We start from the raw sequence: 21,180 nt of genomic DNA on the forward strand, positions 1-21,180 counted from the left end.
TATCCCCGACTGTGCCATCCATGCACATTTATACTGGGTGCAATACATTGCATTACATAACATAAAGAAATTAACAATTTGCAGATACCCCCTTGCGCTGGGGTACTGCACTCCCATCATGATTTCCTCTAGGAGTAGTTTCCTACGGGAACAGTTTTGTGTCTGGCGGCATCAGTTGCGACACAAGATGTCTTATAGCTCTTTTCTGCCCCCCCCCCCCCCATGTCTGGCTGTCAACACTGGACTGGGGAACAAAATGTCATCAGCTATGTCTGGCTCACATAAAACAACTGGCTGAATACAAATGATACATGTGAACCCAGCCTAACAGTCCACTAAAAGATCATTTCATGAAAAAAAAAGATTTAAAGGGATCCTATCACATTGAACATGGTGTCTGAGCTTCAAGCAGCAGATTATAGAGCAGGAGGAGCTGCACAGACTGATAATATGGGAAAAGATTCAGTAAAACTTGTATTTCTTTCATTTAAATTCCTAGTCATTTTGGGCTTTGACGTCAAGGAGGCAGACCTATCAGTGATTGACAGCTCTGTATACACAGTCATAGAGGTAAGGCTGTTGGTCACTGATAGGACTGCTTCCTGGACTGCAAGCTAATAATAAGCAGGCATTTAAATGAATGAAATAAAAGTTTTATTGAATCCTCTCCCATAAAACTACAGTGGAGGAAATAATTATTTGACCCCTCACTGATTTTGTAAGTTTGTCCAATGACAAAGAAATGAAAAGTCTCAGAACAGTATCATTTCAATGGTAGGTTTATTGTAACAGTGGCAGATAGCACATCAAAAGGAAAATCGAAAAAATAACTTTAAATAAAAGATAGCAACTGATTTGCATTTCATTGAGTGAAATAAGTATTTGAACCCTCTAACAAAAAAAGACTTAATACTTGGTGGAAAAACCCTTGTTTGCAAGCACAGAGGTCAAACGTTTCTTGTAATTGATGACCAAGTTTGCGCACATTTTAGGAGGAATGTTGGTCCACTCCTCTTTGCAGATCATCTCTAAATCCCTAAGGTTTCGAGGCTGTCTCTGTGCAACTCTGAGCTTGAGCTCCCTCCATAGGTTTTCGATTGGATTAAGGTCCGGAGACTGACTAGGCCACTCCATGACCTTAATGTGCTTCTTCTTGAGCCACTCCTTTGTTGCCTTTGCTGTATGTTTTGGGTCATTGTCGTGCTGGAACACCCATCCACGACCCATTTTCAGTTTCCTGGCAGAGGGAAGGAGGTTGTCGCTCAGGATTTCACGATACATGGCTCCGTCCATTTTCCCGTTTATGCGAATAAGTTGTCCTGTGCCCTTAGCAGAAAAACACCCCCAAAGCAAAATGTTTCCACCCCCATGCTTGACGGTGGGGACGGTGTTTTGGGGGTCATAGGCAGCATTTTTCTTCCTCCAAACACAGCGAGTTGAGTTAATGCCAAAGAGCTCTATTTTGGTCTCATCAGACCACAGCACCTTCTCCCAGTCACTCTCTGAATCATTCAGGTGTTCATTGGCAAACTTCAGACGGGCCTGCACATGTGCCTTCCTGAGCAGGGGGACCTTGCGAGCCCTGCAGGATTTTAATCCATTGCGGTGTAATGTGTTTCCAATGGTTTTCTTGGTGACTGTGGTCCCTGCTAATTTGAGGTCATTAACTAACTCCTCCCGTGTAGTTCTAGGATGCTTTTTCACCTTTCTCAGAACCATTGACACCCCACGAGGTGAGATCTTGCGTGGAGCCCCAGAGCGAGGTCGATTGATGGTCATTTTGTGCTCCTTCCATTTTCGAACAATCGCACCAACAGTTGTCACCTTCTCTCCCAGCTTCTTGCTAATGGTTTTGTAGCCCATTCCAGCCTTGTGCAGGTCTACAATTTTGTCTCTGACATCCTTGGACAGCTCTTTGGTCTTTCCCATGTTGGAGAGTTTGGAGTCTGCTTGATTGATTGATTCTGTGGACAGGTGTCTTTTATACAGGTGACTAGTTAAGACAGGTGTCCTTAATGAGGGTGACTAATTGAGTAGAAGTGTCTAACCACTCTGTGGGAGCCAGAACTCTTAATGGTTGGTAGGGGTTCAAATACTTATTTCACTCAATGAAATGCAAATCAGTTGCTATCTTTTATTTAAAGTTATTTATTCGATTTTCCTTTTGATGTGCTATCTGCCACTGTTACAATAAACCTACCATTGAAATGATACTGTTCTGAGACTTTTCATTTCTTTGTCATTGGACAAACTTACAAAATCAGTGAGGGGTCAAATAATTATTTCCGCCACTGTATATATCAATCTGCTCAGCTCCTCCTGCTCTATAACATGCTGCCTGCAGAATATTTAGCATTTTCATGGTGGCAAGTTCCCTTTAAAGAACAACACTAAAACAAATGTATGTAGTATCTGATTATGTCTTGAGAAAGCTGAACCCACAGGTTGTGGGAAACACAAGAAAAAAAAAAGAAAAGAAAGAAAGAAAAAAAAGAGGGCGCTATCTTAATGCAGTGGGCTAGGGCAACATGTGCATCCAGGTCAATAAACTATGAGATGTGCTCTCACCTGAACAATAGATGCATCTCCGCAGTATGCTATTCATTCCACTGGGTGAGGACCAACGAGCTGCTAGCCTTGATGCTGGTAACAGATTTCCTTCCAGGCAACTCCCAAATTGTCTTGGAGAAGTGGGTTTCAGAAGAAAAAAAAAGCAACGTCTTGTGGTCCCCCAGAGCAGTAGTAAGGATCTGAGATGATTGAAAAATCAGTACAACGCATTTCAATCCTAAATACCTAAAACCCACTGATTGTGTTTTACTTATCTCCTGTTTAAAAAAAATCATAACTGCATTTGGTTGTTGTAGTTGCTGAACTATTGTGATGCTGTGGAAAGTAAGTAGAATATTTCTTGTGGGCAAATACATGATGACCTTTCTCTGTTCTAGGTGCCCCCACTCCTGGTGGTCCATTGTTGGCTTCTCTAGGGATACCCAGCCGACCGATCCAAACACATTTGGATATAAAGCATCTTCTGACATTCAGGATCAATGGCGTCTCTCCCCTTAGCCTCTTCCCAAACTTCAATGCAGTAAGTATATTTGTTATTCAGCCCTCTCTGCAATCTGGAATATAAGGAAGCACGTGTCATCGTCAGAGACATAGCTGATCATATCTGTGCCTGAGAGTCTATAGCTTTAGGGTCCATGGACATAGCAAAGCAGCTGTAGGCACTCAATGGGGCACCATATTCTCCTCTCGAAGCAATGCTTTTGGAAGTGGAGTGAAAAGTGGGTCAGATTAGAACACCTTAAATTGTAACTCATTTTTTGTTTTTTGTAATGTGTAGGGGAAGTAATACTGACCATTTTTGTAATATATAATATACTTTAATTACTAAAATCGTACATTTCTATTAGAAAAATAGTCCTAAAGTGGCCCATTTTGTGCATTAGCAACCACCCTGTCTTCCATCCTGTGAACCTCACAAAGCAAAGACAGACTTAGACCGGACAGACAAAGATGGGAGATTTATCATCCAGCGTCATCCACTGTGATAAATCTGACCCATTTTTAGACTGTCTAGTTTGCAGTCACTGTTAGTACATCTGCCCCATTGTTTACTGAGGTGAAGAATAAGTGCACTCGTGCTGTTCATATAGCTCTACATAGAAAGCTATGAAAAAAGCTCTGTGCATGTCAAGTAATTTACCAGTTCTGCTATGGCTCCTTCCTCCCAAGTGGGTTGATTTTGAAGTATCCCACTGGACATTCTTCCCTTGTCCTCTCCTAAGAAAAGGCCAACCATCTTACGTCTGACCCTCTGGCAAATTCTCTATCCTTAAGCTAGCCATACATTTGAGATAATGGGATTGCACAAACGATCCCCGTTTATATAAACTGACTCCCTAGTATTTGAGCACAATGGCAAGTGATCCGCTGAATTCAGCCCATTATGCCATCAACATGCAGTTTCAGCTGGTAAACAGGCAGAGTCTTTGAGCATGGCAGGCTACATTTTCAGCAAACAAAAGCCATCGACCATCTCGAACTGTCGTTCTTCAGACAAACATCAGAGAACATTGACATTACAGATCTGTTAGTGGTAGAAGAGTAGGAGTAATGTCTTCCTTATATACCAATCTTGTCCTTAACCCCAGGAAAGTACCCTATATGTGTAATAGGAGGCAGACATGGGTGAGAAAAAATGGATGTTTCAGACTGGGCACAAAGGGCTCTAACTACACCAGAAATATCCATCAGTACATCTCTGGTTGAGATCGGATGGAAGGTTATACTCAGTTGGTACCCAGTTACAACTAGACTGTAAGATATATTCCTTATGGCCTCTCCAGTATGCTTTAAAGAGGACCTGTCACCGCTCCTGACATGCCTGTTTTAATAGCTCCATGCATTCCCCATATAATAACAATTCTAGAGCATCTATTCTTATGACTGTATGTTGTGGCGTTCCTGTATTATTTCTACTAGAAGTTATGAATGAATTGCTGGCAGTCTGCAGTAAGGGTACAGAGGGGTGGTAACCAGATGGGGGTTTGTACCTGCACCGACTCACTCTATCCAATCAGTGCTGGCTGTACACCCCCCACCCCCAACTTGTTAACACCCCTCTGTGCCCTTACTGCAGACTGCTAGCAATTCATTCATATCTTCTAGTAGAAATAATAAAGGAACGGCACAACATACAGACATAAGAATAGATGCTCTAGAATAATTATTACATGGGGAATGCATGAAGCTATTAAAACAGAAATGTCAGGAGGGGTAACAGGTCCTCTTTAAGAAGGGCAGGAATATGTGCCACGTATGGTGAGTATGCAGCATATACCCACCTTATACTTTTGGTCACCAGAGCCAATCTCACTTAAATCCCTAAATTCCAGGTATACTTGAAGGAAACCTGTCTTGCTGAACATGGTTTCCAAGTAGAAAATCTTCCAGCACTCGATAAAATCCAAAAGTGTATTGCCACATCAATAGAAATGTCAAGAGTCCAGCCAAAAAAACACTATTTTTTTGGGTTCTGGAAGATTTTCTACTTTGAAAACTTAATTTGTTCCTGTACTGACCGGGGTTTTGTTTTCCCTGTTATTCTAGTGGAGTGGTGAGCTGACTTTCCATGTGTCTTTTCCTGTATGTTGAACATGGTCCTGGATCTGCAAGTAGCATGTGTTAGAGCAGGAGCAGCTGAGCATATTGATATGTTTTTTTTTTTTTGTTTTTTTTTGTTTTTTTTTGGGGGGGGGGGGGGACGACGACTGAGTAGAATGTATTAAAATCCCTGTTCATTCTGGGCTTGGGAGTCCAGTGGGCAGTATTATCAGTGATGACAGAGAAGTATAACAGTTATCTCTGTATGCACATTCATACAGGGTAGTCTGTCACTCATAGGACCGCCTACTGGACTCCTAAGCATAGAAAGAAAAGATGTGTAAATCAATAATATAACATTTTACTGAATCATTTACTATAAAACCATATACCAATCCGCTCAGCTCTTCTTGCTCTAAAATGTTCATGTAAATTGGGCTAGATTTTCAATGTGACAGGTTCCCTTTAAATATACATGAGACAATAAAAACAACAAATACAATAAACATGAGCTTAATGAGTGACAGACTAGTACAGAAGGAGAGAGGACCCTGCTTGCAAGTGCTTACAATCTACCAAGAAAGGGATAATGCGACAGTATATAGGCGTAGAGGATGCTTGTGTGGTAGTGTAGTGGTAGCAGGGTTATTGTAGGTCATAAGCTTTTCCGAGTAGGTAAGCTTTTCTGGTTAATTTTGAAGGTTTCTATAGCCGGAGAGAGTGTGGTTTGTTGGAGTAGCGAGTTGTAGAGTATGGCACACAGGAGAAATCTTGGAGACAATGTTGTAAAGGAACAGACTAGAAGAGAGCAAAGAAAGTGGTCTTATAAAGACCAGAGATGACATAATTAGGGATGAGCGAACCTGAACTGCAGAGTTCGGGTTCGTACCGAACTTTGCGAGTTCGGGTACTCGGACTCGAACCCGGACTTTTTCCCTGCAGTCCGGGTGATTTTGTTGTTTTCCGTTATAACATGGTTATATCGGAAAATAATAGCATTCTTAAGACAGAATGCAAAAGAATATGGCCATTTAGGGGTTAAAAAACCCCTCATCTCATTCACTTGATCGCGCTGTAGCAGTCTCTTCTATCTTCATTCAGCAGGACCTGCCAAAGGACCTGCGATGTGCGCAATGACGTCACCATGTAGGTCCTTTGGCAGGTCCTGCTGAATGAATACAGAAAAGACTGCTGCAGCGCGATCAAGTGGATGAGGTGAGTTGTTTTTGTTTTGGTTTTTTTAGCCCCTAAATGGCAACATTTGGGGGATTTTGTCTTAAAAATGCCATTATTTTCTGATATAACCCTGTTATAACGAAAAATAATAAAATGAAGTTCGGGTCCCCATTGACTGCTAGCATTAGCCTACAGGCTACACACTTCATTCATTTCAAAATGGGGCAGAATGGGAGATGACCTGAATTCCTGCAGCCATTTATTCCTCCTAGCTGAGAGACACTGAGAGTGAAAATAACCTAAGAGACCTAACTAAAATAATGAGCATCTTGCCCAAATGAGGAATAACAACATGTCTGTCTGTAGAGAGTGTGGTTTGTTATAACTGCTTTAAGACAATGATTCAAGAAGTTGCTGCAGTTTGAGAAGTGACTTGTAGACAGAGTTACTGTGTCCGGGCTGCAGGTCCACTGTACCTGACATTACAAACAATGATAACTTCATGTTAGTAAATTAAAGAGGTTTTCCAGGAGATCGATATTGATGGCCTAACCTCAGGATAGGTTATCAATAGCTAACCGGTGGGAATCCGACAGCTGGAACCCCCAACGATCAGCTGTTTGAAGAAACTGCGGTGCTCTGGTGTGCACTTTGACCTCCTCCCAAAACACCAAGCACAGTTCTGTACATTATACAGTGGCTGTGCTTGGTATGGCAGCCCAGGCCCATTCCCTTGAATGGGACTGAGCTGCAAATAGGCAGTGATGTCACTGGCCTAGGAAGAGGTTGATCAGCTGGAGTGGCAGGTATCAGACCCCCACTGATCAGATATCGATGACCTGTCTTGAGGATAAGCCATCGATATCAAACTCTCGCTATTCCGACCCTTTTCCTCCTCTTCCCATGAACCTGGGAGGCAACCTATTTCCATAAGAACAAAGGATCTGTGTAACTTCAACATGCTTGATTCTTTTTTACCCTGCTTTTGCCATTGGGAAGAGTTAGGACACCACCGTACACATTTGATGGTCGGCCAAGTAAGCCATCTTTTACCTATTGTGTCTTGGTACCTTTAGGAAGGACGAGAGATCTGTGACATAAACTGGTACATGAGGTACATGAGGATCTAATAGCGTTATGAAGTTCTTTTTTTACTTGAGGTATGTCTTATGACCTTCCATAGGTAGCCATTAGGTGTACCCAATGCCTTTTTGTCTGCAGTCTTTGTTTGAAAGGGACCAAATGCACAATAATGATAATGTACTTGACATAGGTTTTGAAGTTTGTTGTTTTTTGGTCTGGACAGTGGAAAAGTTAATCTTCTTTCTGAGAGTCACCAAACAGTCTATATCTATAAAGCCCTGTAGACAGAAATAATTTCTGGAGATAGAGTCTTCTGTTAAGAGTAAAAGAAAAAAATAGAGAATCAAGTCTTTGTTAGATGACTTTTCCCAATCTATAATGCCAGCATTGTCCTCGCTGCTGGTCTGAGGCTTAGCAAGATTATCTTATCTCCAGTATGACTGTCAGGATAGAGGCTGCGTTTTAAGGCCGATCGTATTTCTTTGCGAAATTATTTAGCCAAGGAGACAGGTGCATCTGTCTTCGAGGCACAAAGCTGGGAGGGCGAGAAGTGTTATCAGGGCCCCAAATTCCATTCAGAGAAGTGAGCCGCATGACAATATGTGATGATTAATGGGCTGTCTGAGATTCAAACTTCTCCACCACCACACCAACCAGTGCATCACAAAATTAGTCACGTTGTGTTTGTGCACAAAATGAATACAACACACTTAACACGTCAGCAATGGGAGGAAAACCAATTGACGCAACAAATAAGTTTATTCAATTTACAAAGCAAGTTGGTTTATGTGCAACAAATAGGGTTATTGGACACCCTTGTGGAGCATTTTCTTATTGTCGCATCCTACTTATCTTAGGCTAAAAATAATTTTTCTAATTAGTCTTTATTTAAAATGTTCAACAGTTTGTCTTCTATAGCCTTTAGGTTTTGCTGACTCTACAGATTGTTGCTTTTCACTGAAATCCATCTGAGAGCCTGCTGTGATGAGTAGATCTGTAACTCTATCTCCGGTCTCCTGACAGCTCACAAACACTCATTTAATGGAAGGTATTCTTCACCATTTCGTTTTCCATTCTTCTTGTACGTCAGAAGAACAGAAAACAATAAAAAAAACACGGATTCTTTATTTTGAACATCTGTTATGCTCATTTTGGAGCCTTCGTGAAGGACTTTTTCTCTCGTCTAAAATAACGGATCTCAGATGGAAATGGCTAAAACAGATGCATTTTTTTTTCTGTTCTTCTGACAGATCAGAAGAACAGAAAGTGAAAGAGTGATGTGAACCTACCCTTAGCTAAATTCAAATCAGTTTGATCATAATTTAGCTTAAAGGGAACCTGTCATCAACTTTATGCTGCCTATACTAATGGCAGAATAAAGTAGAGACAGGTGAGTTGATTTCAGCGGTCTGTCATTTATAAGTTAATAAGTAATAGCAACATCACAATCGCAATGACTGGGCCTGGAAGAGAGTCCCGGCCACCTGAGAAGAGTCCTGGTTATTCATGAATTCCTGCTCTCCTGTCCACCTGCTGATGACTGACAGTCTTCTACCTAGTTTTCTCCCTTTCCCTCTAGGAGAGAACTGCCAATCATCAGCAGATGGGTGAGAAGTGCATGAGATTATGAATAACCATGACTCTTCTCAAGTAGATGTGACTCTTTGCAAGGCCTGTGCTGCAATGATTATGATGCTGGTTCTCAGGAACCACTCACTTTTAGCTCATTAGTGACACACCGCTGAAATCAGCATTTCTGTCACTAATTTATGCTGCCCTCAGTGAGGTCACCATAAAGTTGATGACAGGTTTGCTTTAAATAAATGTTGATGAGCTGTCAAGAGAGCAGAGATAAGGGCCACAAAAGGATTTCAGTGAGTAGCAGAAAGAACAGTCTGCAGAGGACAAATAGTTGAACATTTTAAATAAAGACCTACTGCAATTTTTTTTTTAACCCAAGACAAATAAAATGGAATAATAAAAAATACCCCCAAAGGTGTCCATAGCCTGTCCATGTCCATAAAAAATACCCCCAAAGGTGTCCAAGTTAATACAGAGAAAGATAATTTTATTGTTTGTCTTTGTATATACTACTAGCGCTACAGAGCTTTCCTTGGACACAAGAGGGACAGCTGCTCTTGTTGCCTATTGGATATTTTATGGGATTAGATAAAGGATCAGCTTATTCCAGAAACATGTCTACTCGAGTCTGTGGGTTATATCCTACATCAGATGCATACAAGGAAGAGAGGATCCCTAGCAAGAATGAAACTAGGCCGCCAATTATGTTGCTGTTTTTTTCCACCCATTGTAGAAGTACCTGGTGTTTTTTCCGTTTACCTCTTTTTCATGACACTTGGGTTCATTCTTCAACCATGTGTGCTTATGATGCAGTTGCTCTTCAGAGTGGAGTCATGTGCCAGTTCTCAACACCTAAAAGCAAAGGGGATGGGAACAGTAAGGATTGGGCTCCTTTTATTCAGTGGTCCTATATCAGCTACATGGTCTGGCTCTATGGCACTGGTACTGTAGCTCATACTTAATCACTTGACAATGGATAAGCTGCAGTACCAGACACAGTCCATGGATGGTTTATAGGTTGTGTACATGTCTCATAACTAAATGCACAGAATCGTTGAAAAGTGTTAATTTATTGTAATGAAGATGTTGGAATATTTCTCTTTGCAGATGGATCCAGTGCAGAAAGCAGTCATTAATCATACCTTTGGTGGGCCTTCACCTCCAAAAAGAAAACCTTTTATATCCTGCAATATTTGCCATCTCAGGTTCAACTCACTGGTAAGAACTTAATATTACTAAGGTAGAGTTTTTCCCCCATTTTACTGAAGTCAGCTATTGCTATGAGCAGTCACTTCCTGTATATGATGTCTTTTATGTTTTACTAACAAGATTGAGTTCTACATCCTCACTACTTCCATAAATTACATTTAGTTCTCTAAATGCACGACTTCCGTGAAATATACTGTACAGCAAATGTTTAAATGAGGTTAGAAACATATGGAATATGTATTATTGTCATCTGCCATATGGCTATGGATACTTTCTCTTTTACTAAGGAGCCATGTGTCTACAAAGCCACAACACAGCCTAATCCTGATCCATGAGCAAAGCCCACATATTCTATATAGAAACTGGTGCACAGGCCAATAGGTGGCCTTTGCTGTCATTTAGTACCAGACCATCAGACTTCCCAGATTATCAGATGGTTATGGAAAGCAGGATTTATAGGGATTATGCAAATCTGACTAATAGTGGCATCTGTATGGAATTTGTATGTTACCCACATGTTTGCTGACTACTGACTACTAGTATATCATTATCTGGTTATACTCGCTGTACCTGGGTTTGCTGTACTAAGTGGGCTTGTGAATAAGTGGAGATTAAAGAACCAGAGTTTAAGACAAGGAGCAAGAAAATAAGGTTAGATAGATTCTCCTTGTGTGTTGTTGGCTTGATTCTAGCTAGTCCTCCAACTGCAGCAGACAGGGTCTAATTCTGACTCACATTTACTGTTTTCCTTCTTTACTGTTCATCCCCATTAAACATGTGCTCCATGGACAATACCACTAAGTGTGTGTTCTGTGCAATGTATGCGTGCCTTGAATAGTCATTCGAGGGTGAATACATTTGCACTAGGTGCAATAATGATGTATATTAGGAAGCCCAGATCTTGGATCTAAATAAGGCTATTTTCAGACTTGCGGCAGAGTGATCCGGCAAGCAGTTCCATCGCCAACTGATGGCATTTGTAAGACTGATCAGGACCCTGATCAGTCTTAAAAATGCCTGATCAGTCAGAAAAATGCATTGAAATGCTGGATCCGTCTTTCTGGTGTCATACGGCAAAACAGATCCGTCATTCCAGTATTTGAAAGGCCGGATCCAGCACTAATACATTCCTATGGAAAAAAATGCCGGATTTCAGGCAAGTCTTCAGTTTTTTTGGCCGGAGATAAAACTGTAGCATGCTGCGGTTTTATCTTTTGCCTGATTAGTCAAAATGACTGAACTGAAGACATCCTGATGCATCCTAAACGGATTACTCTCTATTCAGAATGCATGGGGATAAAACTGATCAGTTATTTTCCGGCATTAAGGGCTCTTTCACACCTGTGTTCTTTTATTCCGGCATAGAGTTCCGTCGTCGGGGCTCTATGAGCCCGGAAGAATCCTGATCAGTTTTATCCTAATGCATTCTGAATGGAGTGAAATCCGTTCAGGATGCATCAGGATGTCTTTAGTTCAGGACCGGAACGTTTTTTGGCCGGAGAAAATACCGCAGCATGCTGCGCTTTTTGCTCCGGCTAAAAATCCTGAACACTTGCCGCAAGGCCGGATCCGGAATGAATGCCCATTGAAAGGCATTAATCCGGATCCGGCCTTAAGCTAAACGTCGTTTCGGCGCATTGCCGGATCCAACGTTTAGCTTTTTCTGAATGGTTACCATGGCTGCCGGGACGCTAAAGTCCTGGCAGCCATGGTAAAGTGTAGTGGGGAGCGGGGGAGCAGCATACTTACCGTCCGTGCGGCTCCCGGGGTGCTTCAGAGTGACATCAGGGCTCCCCACGCGCATGGATGACGTGATCGCATGGCACGTCATCCATGCGCATGGGGCGCTCTGACGTCATTCTGGAGCGCCCCGGGAGCCGCACGGATGGTAAGTATACTGCTCCCCACTACTACTATGGCAACCAGGACTTTAATAGCGTCCTGGGTGCCATAGTAACACTGAACGCATTTTGAAGACGGATCCGTCTTCAAATGCTTTCAGTACACTTGCGTTTTTCCGGATCCGGCGTGTAATTCCGGCAAATGGAGTACACAATGGATCCGGACAACGCAAGTGTGAAAGAGCCCTAAGCCATTCTGACAGAACTCAGTGCCGGAAAAGAAAAATGCTAGTGTGAAAGTACCCTAAGCAGCTTGAAATAATTAGGGGCATTGCAGGCCTGGAGAGAGGCTTAGACCTCACTGTGCAGGCACTGACTGGGGTCAGGGAAATGGAGGTGGGAGGAGGAGGGCAAGATCAGGACTATCAGGTCAGCATTGGGTTAATGTAGGAAAAAGGGGTAGAGGGAAAAGTTCCAGGGAGTCTAGTCCTGATCAGGAACGCCCTAGTAATATGCCTGTTTGACTGTAATTAAGGATGAAGGCCTAGGGCCAGCAACACTGCAGCAGGGCGTTTCTCCTAGCAACCGGAGGATGACCACTGCAGGAAGGATGGGAAAAGGAGTGCAGCAAAGGTCAGACAGATGCTGGTGGTAGGGGACTCTATTATTAGGAGGACAGACAGTGTATGCCGAACAGTGTGTCATCTTCCGGGTGCTCGGGTACGGCATATTGCGGATCGGATTGACAGATTGCTGGGTGGGGCAGGGGAAGACCCGGCGGTCATAGTACACATTGGCACCAATGACAGAGTCAGGGGGAGATGGAAGGTCCTTAAAAATGATTTTAGGGAACTAGGAGAGAAGCTCAAGTCCAGGACCTCCAAGGTGTTTTCAGAAATACTACCAGTGCCACGAGCGTCACCAGAGAGACAACGGGAGCTTAGGGAGTTAAAGAAGTGGCTCAGAAGCTGGTGCAGGAAGGAAGGGTTCGGGTTCATGGAGAACTGGGCCAACTTTGCGGTCGGTTACAGGCTCTTCAGTAGGGACGGGCTGCACCTTAATGGGGAGGGTGCAACTGCCCTGGGGGAAAAATGGTTAGACGGCTGGAGGAGCTTTTAAACTAAGATCTGTGGGGAGGGTGGGGGGGGGGGGTCATACTAATAAGGGGGCAGTGTAGATAGAGAGTGGAATATAAGAGGGGGAAGTGGGAATTTAGTGGGGGCTGGGGTTAGCGAGGAAAGTAGGGAAAAGACTTGGCTGAACTATACACCAATGAAAAATAGATTTGCTGGTAACAAGAACCTGTTACATACAAACATCAGCCAAGGTAACCCAAAAATGACAGATATTCACTTTACAGGTAATAGTAATTTAGCTAGCAAAATGGGGGAGCTGGAGTCTATGGTACTAGAAGAACACATAGATGTAGTTGGTGTGACTGAGACATGGTTGGACTCTTCGCATGACTGGGCTGTTAATATTGAGGGTTTTACACTATTTAGTAAAGATAGGGTCAATAGAAAAGGAGATGGTGTGTGCCTGTATGTAAGGAGTGATCTGAAGACAAGTGTGAAAGAGGCAATTGTGGTTGAGGATTGTGAGGATGTGGAAACCTTATGGGTGGAAGATCTAAGGGATATAAACAGTGAAAAAATAATACTTGGTGTAATCTATAGACCCCCTAACATCACAGAGGAGATAGAAACGCAACTGTATAACCAAATAGAGCAGGGGTGGCACAGGCTGGTAAAGTGGTCATAATGGGAGATTTTAACTTCCCAGACATTGACTGGGGTCATGGTTCTGCCTGAACCGCAAAGGGGAGAAAATTCCTCAACTTGCTGCAGGACCACTGTTTGGGCCAGTTTGTAGAAGCTCCCACTAGAGACAATGCTCTGTTGGATCTGGTAATTTCTAATGATGCAGAGCTTGTTGGTAATGTTACTGTTCGAGAAATTCTAGGTAATCGTGACCACAATATAATTATATTCCCTAAACTATAAGAAGCAAACTGTGTCAGGCAGAGCAAAGACACTGAATTCTAAAAAGGCTGATTTCCCTGGGTTGAGGGCAGTATTTCAGGGCATAGACTGGGAGCAGCTACTGTCACATAATAATACTGAGGATAAATGGGAGAGCTTTAAATCCACATTGAGTAATTGCATAAACAGCTAAAATTAAACCCCTCATGGTTTACAGCTACTGTAAAAAGGGCAAAAAAAGACAAAAAAAAGGGCATTTAAAAAATACAAATATGAGAGGTCAGCTGTAGCGCTTGAACATTACAAAGGGATTAAAATCTGTAAAAAGGAGATAAAGTTAGCAAAAATACAAAACAAACAGCAGGTGGCAAAAGAGAGCAAAACAAATCCCCAAAAATTCTTTAAATATATAAATGCTAAAAAAAAATCAGGTTGGTCCCCTAAATAATGGTTAAGGGGGAAGTAGTCACTGAAGATAAGGAAAAGGCAGAGTTAAATTTTAGCTCTGTATATACAAAAGAAGAGAAAGGAGCTGATATCTGTGGCTCCGGGGCTGTTAGTACATCCAGTAATATACTTAATTGGCTAACTGTAGATATTTTCCAAGAGAAGTTAAATAAGGTAAATGTGAACAAGGCTCCGGGTCCAGATGGATTACACCCAAGACTGCTTAAAAAGCTCAGTTCAGTCATTGCTGTGCCCCTGTTTATAATTTTTAAAGATTCTCTAGGGACTGGTACAGTGCCAAGTGATTGGCGCAAGGCAAATGTGGTGCCCATATTTAAAAAAGGATCTAGGTCCTTCACAGGTAATTATAGACTAGATAGTTTAACTTCTGTTGTGGGAAAAATGTTTGAAGGACTCTTAAGGGACTACATACAGGAGTATGTGACTGTAAATATTATAAGTGATAACCAAAATGGGTTTACCAAGGACAGGAGTTGTCAGACTAACCTGATTTGTTTTTATGAGGAGGTGAGGAGTAGCTTGGACAGAGGGGCAGCTGTGGATGTAGTGTTTCTGGATTTTGCAAAGGCTTTTGATACTGTCCTTTATAGACATTTAATAGGTAAAGTAAGGTCTATAGGCTTGGAAAGTATAGTTTGTAATTGGATTGAAAACTGGCTGACGGACCATGTCCAGAGAGTTGTGGTCAATGATTCCTATTCGGAATGGTTATAAGTGGTGTACCCCAAGGTTCAGTGCTGGGCCCTCTATTATTTAATTTATTTATTAATGATATCGAGGACGGTATTAATAGCACCATTTCTATTTTTGCAGATGACACTAAGCTATGTAGTACTGTACAGTCTATGGAAAATGTCCATAAACTACGAGCTGACTTGAACACTCTAAGTGATTGGGCATCAACTTGGCAAATGAGGCTCAATGTGGACAAATGTAAAGTTATGCATCTTGGTAGTAATAATCTCTGTGCTTCATATGTCCTAGAAGTTTTAACACTGGGGGAGTCACTTATAGAGAAGGATTTGGGTGTCCTTGTAAATCATAGGTTGAATAACAGCATACAATGTCAATCAGCTGCTTCTAAGGTCACCAGAATATTGTCATGCATTAAACGAGGCATGGACTCGCGGGGCATGGATGTTATATTACCACTTTACAAAGCGTTGGTGCGGCCTCATCTGGAATATGCAGTTGAGTTCTGGGCACCAGTACACAGAAAGGACGCACTGCAGCTGGAAAAAGTACAGAGGAGAGCGGCTAAACTGATAAGGGGCATGGAAGGTCTTAGTTATGAAGAAATATTAAAATAAATGAATTTATTTAATCTTGAGATAAGACGTTGAGGGGAGACATGATTAACCTATACAAATATATAAATGGGCCATACAAAAAATACGGTGAAAAACTGTTCCATGTAAAATGCGCTCAAAAGACAAGGGGGCACTGCCTCCGACTGGAGAAGAAAAAGTTCAGTCTCCCGAAGCGTCAAAGCTTCTTTACTGTAAGAATTGTGAAGCTGTGGAATAGACTTCCTCAGGATGTGGTCACAGCAGGAACAGTAGACAGTTTAAAAAAAGGTTTAGATGAATTTTTAAAAGTAAACAACATTAATGCTTATGAAAACGTGTAGAAATCTGAGTCTCACTTCCTTCTCGTATTCGCATCCCCACTTATCCCTTGGTTGAATGTCACAGTGGGGAGTGGGGGAAACTCCCCACCGAACACCAAAGTCAACATCACAACACCCGCCCATTCATAAACCACACCATACTACCAAAACGGATAGTGAATGGAAGGAGAAAACGGGAAGACATCGGAGAGACATCGATGTCCCACTTGTTGGCCCTCAAGGACTGGGCAGATGGAACACCCAGGACAGGAGCAAGGCTCCAGCAGCAAAAGAGGCTGGAGGACAACAGACTCCAGCCTACAAGCAACGGGCAATATAAACACCAAGTGACTTCACCCCACCAGGTAGTTAACCACTCCAGCACCAGACAGGGAAGGTACCCGGAGGAAGGGGCAAAACACAAACATGCTGCAAAACAACACATTGCCAATGGCAACCAGCATGCACGACTAACGTGTCACGGCGCACAACAACCAGACCGAGACACAGCCATGACACTCCTCCCCCTCAAAGCCCTCCCAAACTGAAAAGGGGAAACTAGGTGGATGGACTTATGCCTTTTTTCAACCGTATCAACTATGTAACGGCTAGTATATTATGCGGTTATAATGACTACTTGTAAATCATCATCTAGTTATACTGACTACTACTATATATCTTCATTTGTTTATACTGACTACTAGTATATCATCATCTGGTTATACTGACTATTTAGGGCCAATCTACAGCAGTCCAGTTTAATAATCAAGGTTCCAATCTTTGATATGTACTATATATCAGGTTTCTATTCCTTGGAGGTGATACAGTATGTATGAAGTACACGTGATCATAGAGCAAGTACATTTTATGATATACGGTACTTATTCTATATTACTAGTCATGGCAGAGGATTGGTATTGATGGCAGTGGGTCATTGATCGAGCTGCCAAACCTATAGGCATTTACTATCTAAGCTGCTTCTTATTTGGTCTTAGATTGCCAACTGTTAAAAGCTATTAGTAGAGCAGAAATCATTAGACTCCTGCAGAGACGTCTGGATGAAGCAGTGTTCCTTATTTGTCTATTTAGCGTTAGATCTGTAGATTATGAAAAGGATTAAACATATTAATGATATGGATGTGCTAGTCCAGTATCGACCTTATAATATTACATTGTGCATCTCACCAATGTTGACTGACCTCTGTTTGTAATAATAGAGAAATGAAGAAATTAAGTTGACATCAAAGGTCCAGGTGTTAGGGTGATTGCACACAGGTTTTCTTTTTTTTTTTAAATGCTGCGCCCAGATGTTGATGTTTCTTGATGGCCAATAGAAAATTTATAAATAGCCTTACAAACACTGCATATTTTTGTAGTCTTGTTTTAACCACCTCAGCCCCCCTAGCTTAAACACCCTTAATGACCAGACCACTTTTTACAATTCTGCACTACACTACTTTCACAGTTTATTGCTCGGTCATACAACTTACCACCCAAATGAATTTTACCTTCTTTTCTTCTCACTAATAGAGCTTTCATTTGGTGGTATTTCATTGCTGCTGACATTTTTACTTTTTTTGTTATTAATCGAATTTACCGATTTAAAAATAAAATTTTCACTTTCAGTTGTAATTTTTTTAAAAAAACGACATCTATATATCAATTTTTCTCAAAATGTATTGTTCTACATGTCTTTGATAAAAAAAAATGTTTGGGTAAAAAAAAAATGGTTTAGGTAAAAGTTATAGCGTTTACAAACTATGGTACTAAAATGTGAATTTGAAGCAGCTCTGACTTTCTGAGCACCTGTCATGTTTCCTGAGGTTCTACAATGCCAAGACAGTAGAAAAATGACCCCATTTTGGAAAGTAGACACTCTAAGGTATTCGCTGATGGGCATAGTGAGTTCATAGAACTTTAAATTTTTTGTCACAAGTTAGCGGAAAATTATGATTTTTTTTTTTTTTTCCTTACAAAGTCTCATATTCCACTAACTTGTGACAAAAAAATAAAAACTTCCATGAACTCACTATGCCCATCACGAAATACCTTGGGGTGTCTTCTTTCCAAAATGGGGTCACTTGTGGGGTAGTTATACTGCCCTGGCATTTTAGGGGCCCTAATGTGTGAGAAGTAGTTTGAAATCAAAATTTGTAAAAAATGCCCTGTGAAATCCTAAAGGTGCTCTTTGGAATGTGGGCCCCTTTGCCCACATAGGCTGCAAAAAAGTGTCACACATGTGGTATCGCCAGTACTCAGGAGAAGTTGGGCAATGTGTTTTGGGGTGTCATTTTACATATTCCCATGCTGGGTGAGATAAATATTTCGGTCAAATGCCAACTTTGTATAAAAAAATTGGAAAAGTTGTCTTTTGCTGAGATATTTCTCTCACCCAGCATGGGTATATGTAAAATGACACCCCAAAACACATTGCCCAACTTCTCCTGAGTACGGCGATACCACATGTGTGACACTTTTCTGCAGCCTAGGTGGGAAAAGGGGCCCACATTCCAAAGAGCACCTTTAGGATTTCACAGGGCATTTTTTACAAATTTTGATTTCAAACTACTTCTCACACATTAGGGCCCCTAAAATGCCAGGGCAGTATAACTACCCCACAAGTGACCCCATTTTGGAAAGAAGACACCCCAAGGTATTTCGTGAGGGGCATAGTGAGTTCATGGAAGTTTTTATTTTTTGTCACAAGTTAGTGGAATATGAGACTTTGTAAGAAAAAAAAATCATCATTTTCCGCTAACTTGTGACAAAAAATAAAAAATTCTAGGAACTCGCCATGCCCCTCACGGAATACCTTGGGGTGTCTTCTTACCAAAATGGGGTCACTTGTGGGGTAGTTATACTGCCCTGGCATTTTAGGGGCCCTATTGCATGAGAAGTAGTTTGAAATAAAAATGTGTAAAAAATGCCCTGTGAAATCCTAAAGGTGCTCTTTGGCCACCTAGGCTGCAAAAAAGTGTCATGCTGGGGGTTGATCAATGACAGGGGGGTGATCAGGGAGTCTATATGGGGTGATCACCCCCCTGTCATTGATCACCCCCCTGTAAGCCTCCATTCAGACGTCCGTATGTGTTTTGCGGATCCGATCCATGGATCCGTGGATCCGTAAAACACATACGGACGTCTGAATGGAGCCTTACAGGGGGGTGATCATCCCATATAGACTCCCTGATCACCCCCCTGTAAGGCTCCATTCAGACGTCCGTATGTGTTTTGCGGATCCGATCCGTGGATCCGCAAAACACATACGGACATCTGAATGGAGCCTTACAGGGGGTGATCAATGACAGGGGGTGATCCGGGAGTCTATATGGGGTGATCACCCCCCTGTCATTGATCACCCCCCTGTAAGGCTCCATTCAGACGTCCGTATGTGTTTTGCGGATCCGATCCGTGGATCCGCAAAACACATATGGACGTCTGAATGGAGCCTTACAGGGGGGTGATCAATGACAGGGGGGTGATCAGGGAGTCAATATGGGGTGATGAGGGGTTAATAAGGGGTTAATAAGTGACGGGGGGGTGTAGTGTAGTGGTGTTTTGGTGCTACTTATTACTGAGCTGCCTGTGTCCTCTGGTAGTCGATCCAAGCAAAAGGGACCACCAGAGGACCAGGTAGCAGGTATATTAGACGCTGTTATCAAAACAGCATCTAATATACCTGTTAGGGGTTAAAAAAAATCGCATCTACAGCCTGCCAGCGGCGATCGCTGGCAGGCTGTAGATCCACTCGCTTACCGGCCGATCCTGTGAACGCGCGCGCCTGTGTGCTTCCAATGACGGAACTGCCTGCCGGATCACACTGCCGCAAGTGTGAAAGTAGCCTTAGAGTGGCACTGCAAAATATGTCAAAAGACCCCTCTTCTTAACAACAAACCGTCAACCGGGGTACTAGGCAGGTATACTTGCGCTGTGAGCTATGCCGGCGGTGCTCTGTCCCACATGTAACCAGGCAGTTACGGCTTCAATACGGAACGCAGCACCGGAAATGAAAAACGCTAGTGTGAAAGTACCCTGACCTGAATGCCGGGTCCAGCATTTTTTTCCATAGGAATGTATCGCATGCGCAGACCGGTAAAAATGTGAAAAAACTGATCCTTTTGTCCGTATGCATTTTTAAGACGGATCAGAATCCTGATCCGTCTTAAAATGCAATCCGTTGGCATACGTTTTGCCGGATCTGGCAGGCAGTTTCGGTGACGGACCTGCCTGCCGGATTCCTCTGCCGCAAGTGTGAATGTAGCCTAAATGGTGTTTTTTGCAGGAATTTTCCTGTAGACTTCTCTATAGGAAAATAATTCCTAAAAAAAAAGTGATCTCCCCCCCAAAAAAAAGCTTGTACAAGCTTGTTAAAACGCATACATTTTATGGTGTCGTAAAAGCACCCGAAGAGCCCATAGACAAGAGTTTGTAAAACAAATGCCCAAATAAGCACAGTGGGAGTCATTTGCTATGCAGAAATCCGTCTATATTAGATGTATTTCTGGTGCAGATTGCAGCACAGGTTATTTGTGCCTCAATCTGTAACCTTTCCCTGCTCACGACAGGTCTAAACAGTGGGCGTGGCATGGGCAGGGAATCGGAATCGGATCTCATTTATCATTTTCTATGCCTGTTTTAGGCGTAGAAATCGTCTAGGAAGCTGTCTTACATTTAGAACTACAGCTGGATGCATCGAAGTTATAGAGAGGCCGGCGCCTCTTCATAACTTCGGCGGATCCATCGCCAGCTATAGGGGTTATTAAAACGTCAGTCTTAATAAATGCTATTTTTCTCTTTCATTTTTCACACTCCTAAATGCCTAAAAAAAACAGCAAGAGTTGAAAAACTAAAACATTTTTGTGTGTCCTGTTTTTTTTATATTTCCTATAATTTCCTATATACTTTCAGCTAACATCTGGAGCTGGTGTTTTTACCTAAAAAAGATGCCAAAGAAATTCCTGTGCAAAAATACAAAAGTGCAGAAAAACGTCTGTAAAAACGTGTGAAAGTACCCTAACAAAGTCGATTTCATAAATATATACCACGTGTATGATGATGAGCAGGGTAGTGCAGACTGATCACCTCCACATGATTCCAGCCTCAGCCTTTCATAGATTTC

At 42.2% G+C, this 21,180-nt stretch overlaps 1 protein-coding gene across 2 annotated transcripts in view; it reads left to right on the plus strand.

Moving 5' to 3' along the window:
• Positions 1-21,180, plus strand: part of ZNF385C (zinc finger protein 385C) — a 317,803-nt gene that overhangs the window by 262,397 nt on the left and 34,226 nt on the right. For both annotated transcript variants that reach the window (XM_044298247.1, XM_044298246.1), the window contains exons 3-4: positions 2,949-3,091; positions 10,060-10,170. In XM_044298247.1, the coding sequence (XP_044154182.1) occupies positions 2,949-3,091; positions 10,060-10,170 (254 nt within the window). The remainder of the gene's footprint in view (positions 1-2,948; positions 3,092-10,059; positions 10,171-21,180) is intronic.

Source organism: Bufo gargarizans, chromosome 6, assembly GCF_014858855.1.
Source record: "Bufo gargarizans isolate SCDJY-AF-19 chromosome 6, ASM1485885v1, whole genome shotgun sequence".
Taxonomy (NCBI): domain Eukaryota; kingdom Metazoa; phylum Chordata; class Amphibia; order Anura; family Bufonidae; genus Bufo; species Bufo gargarizans.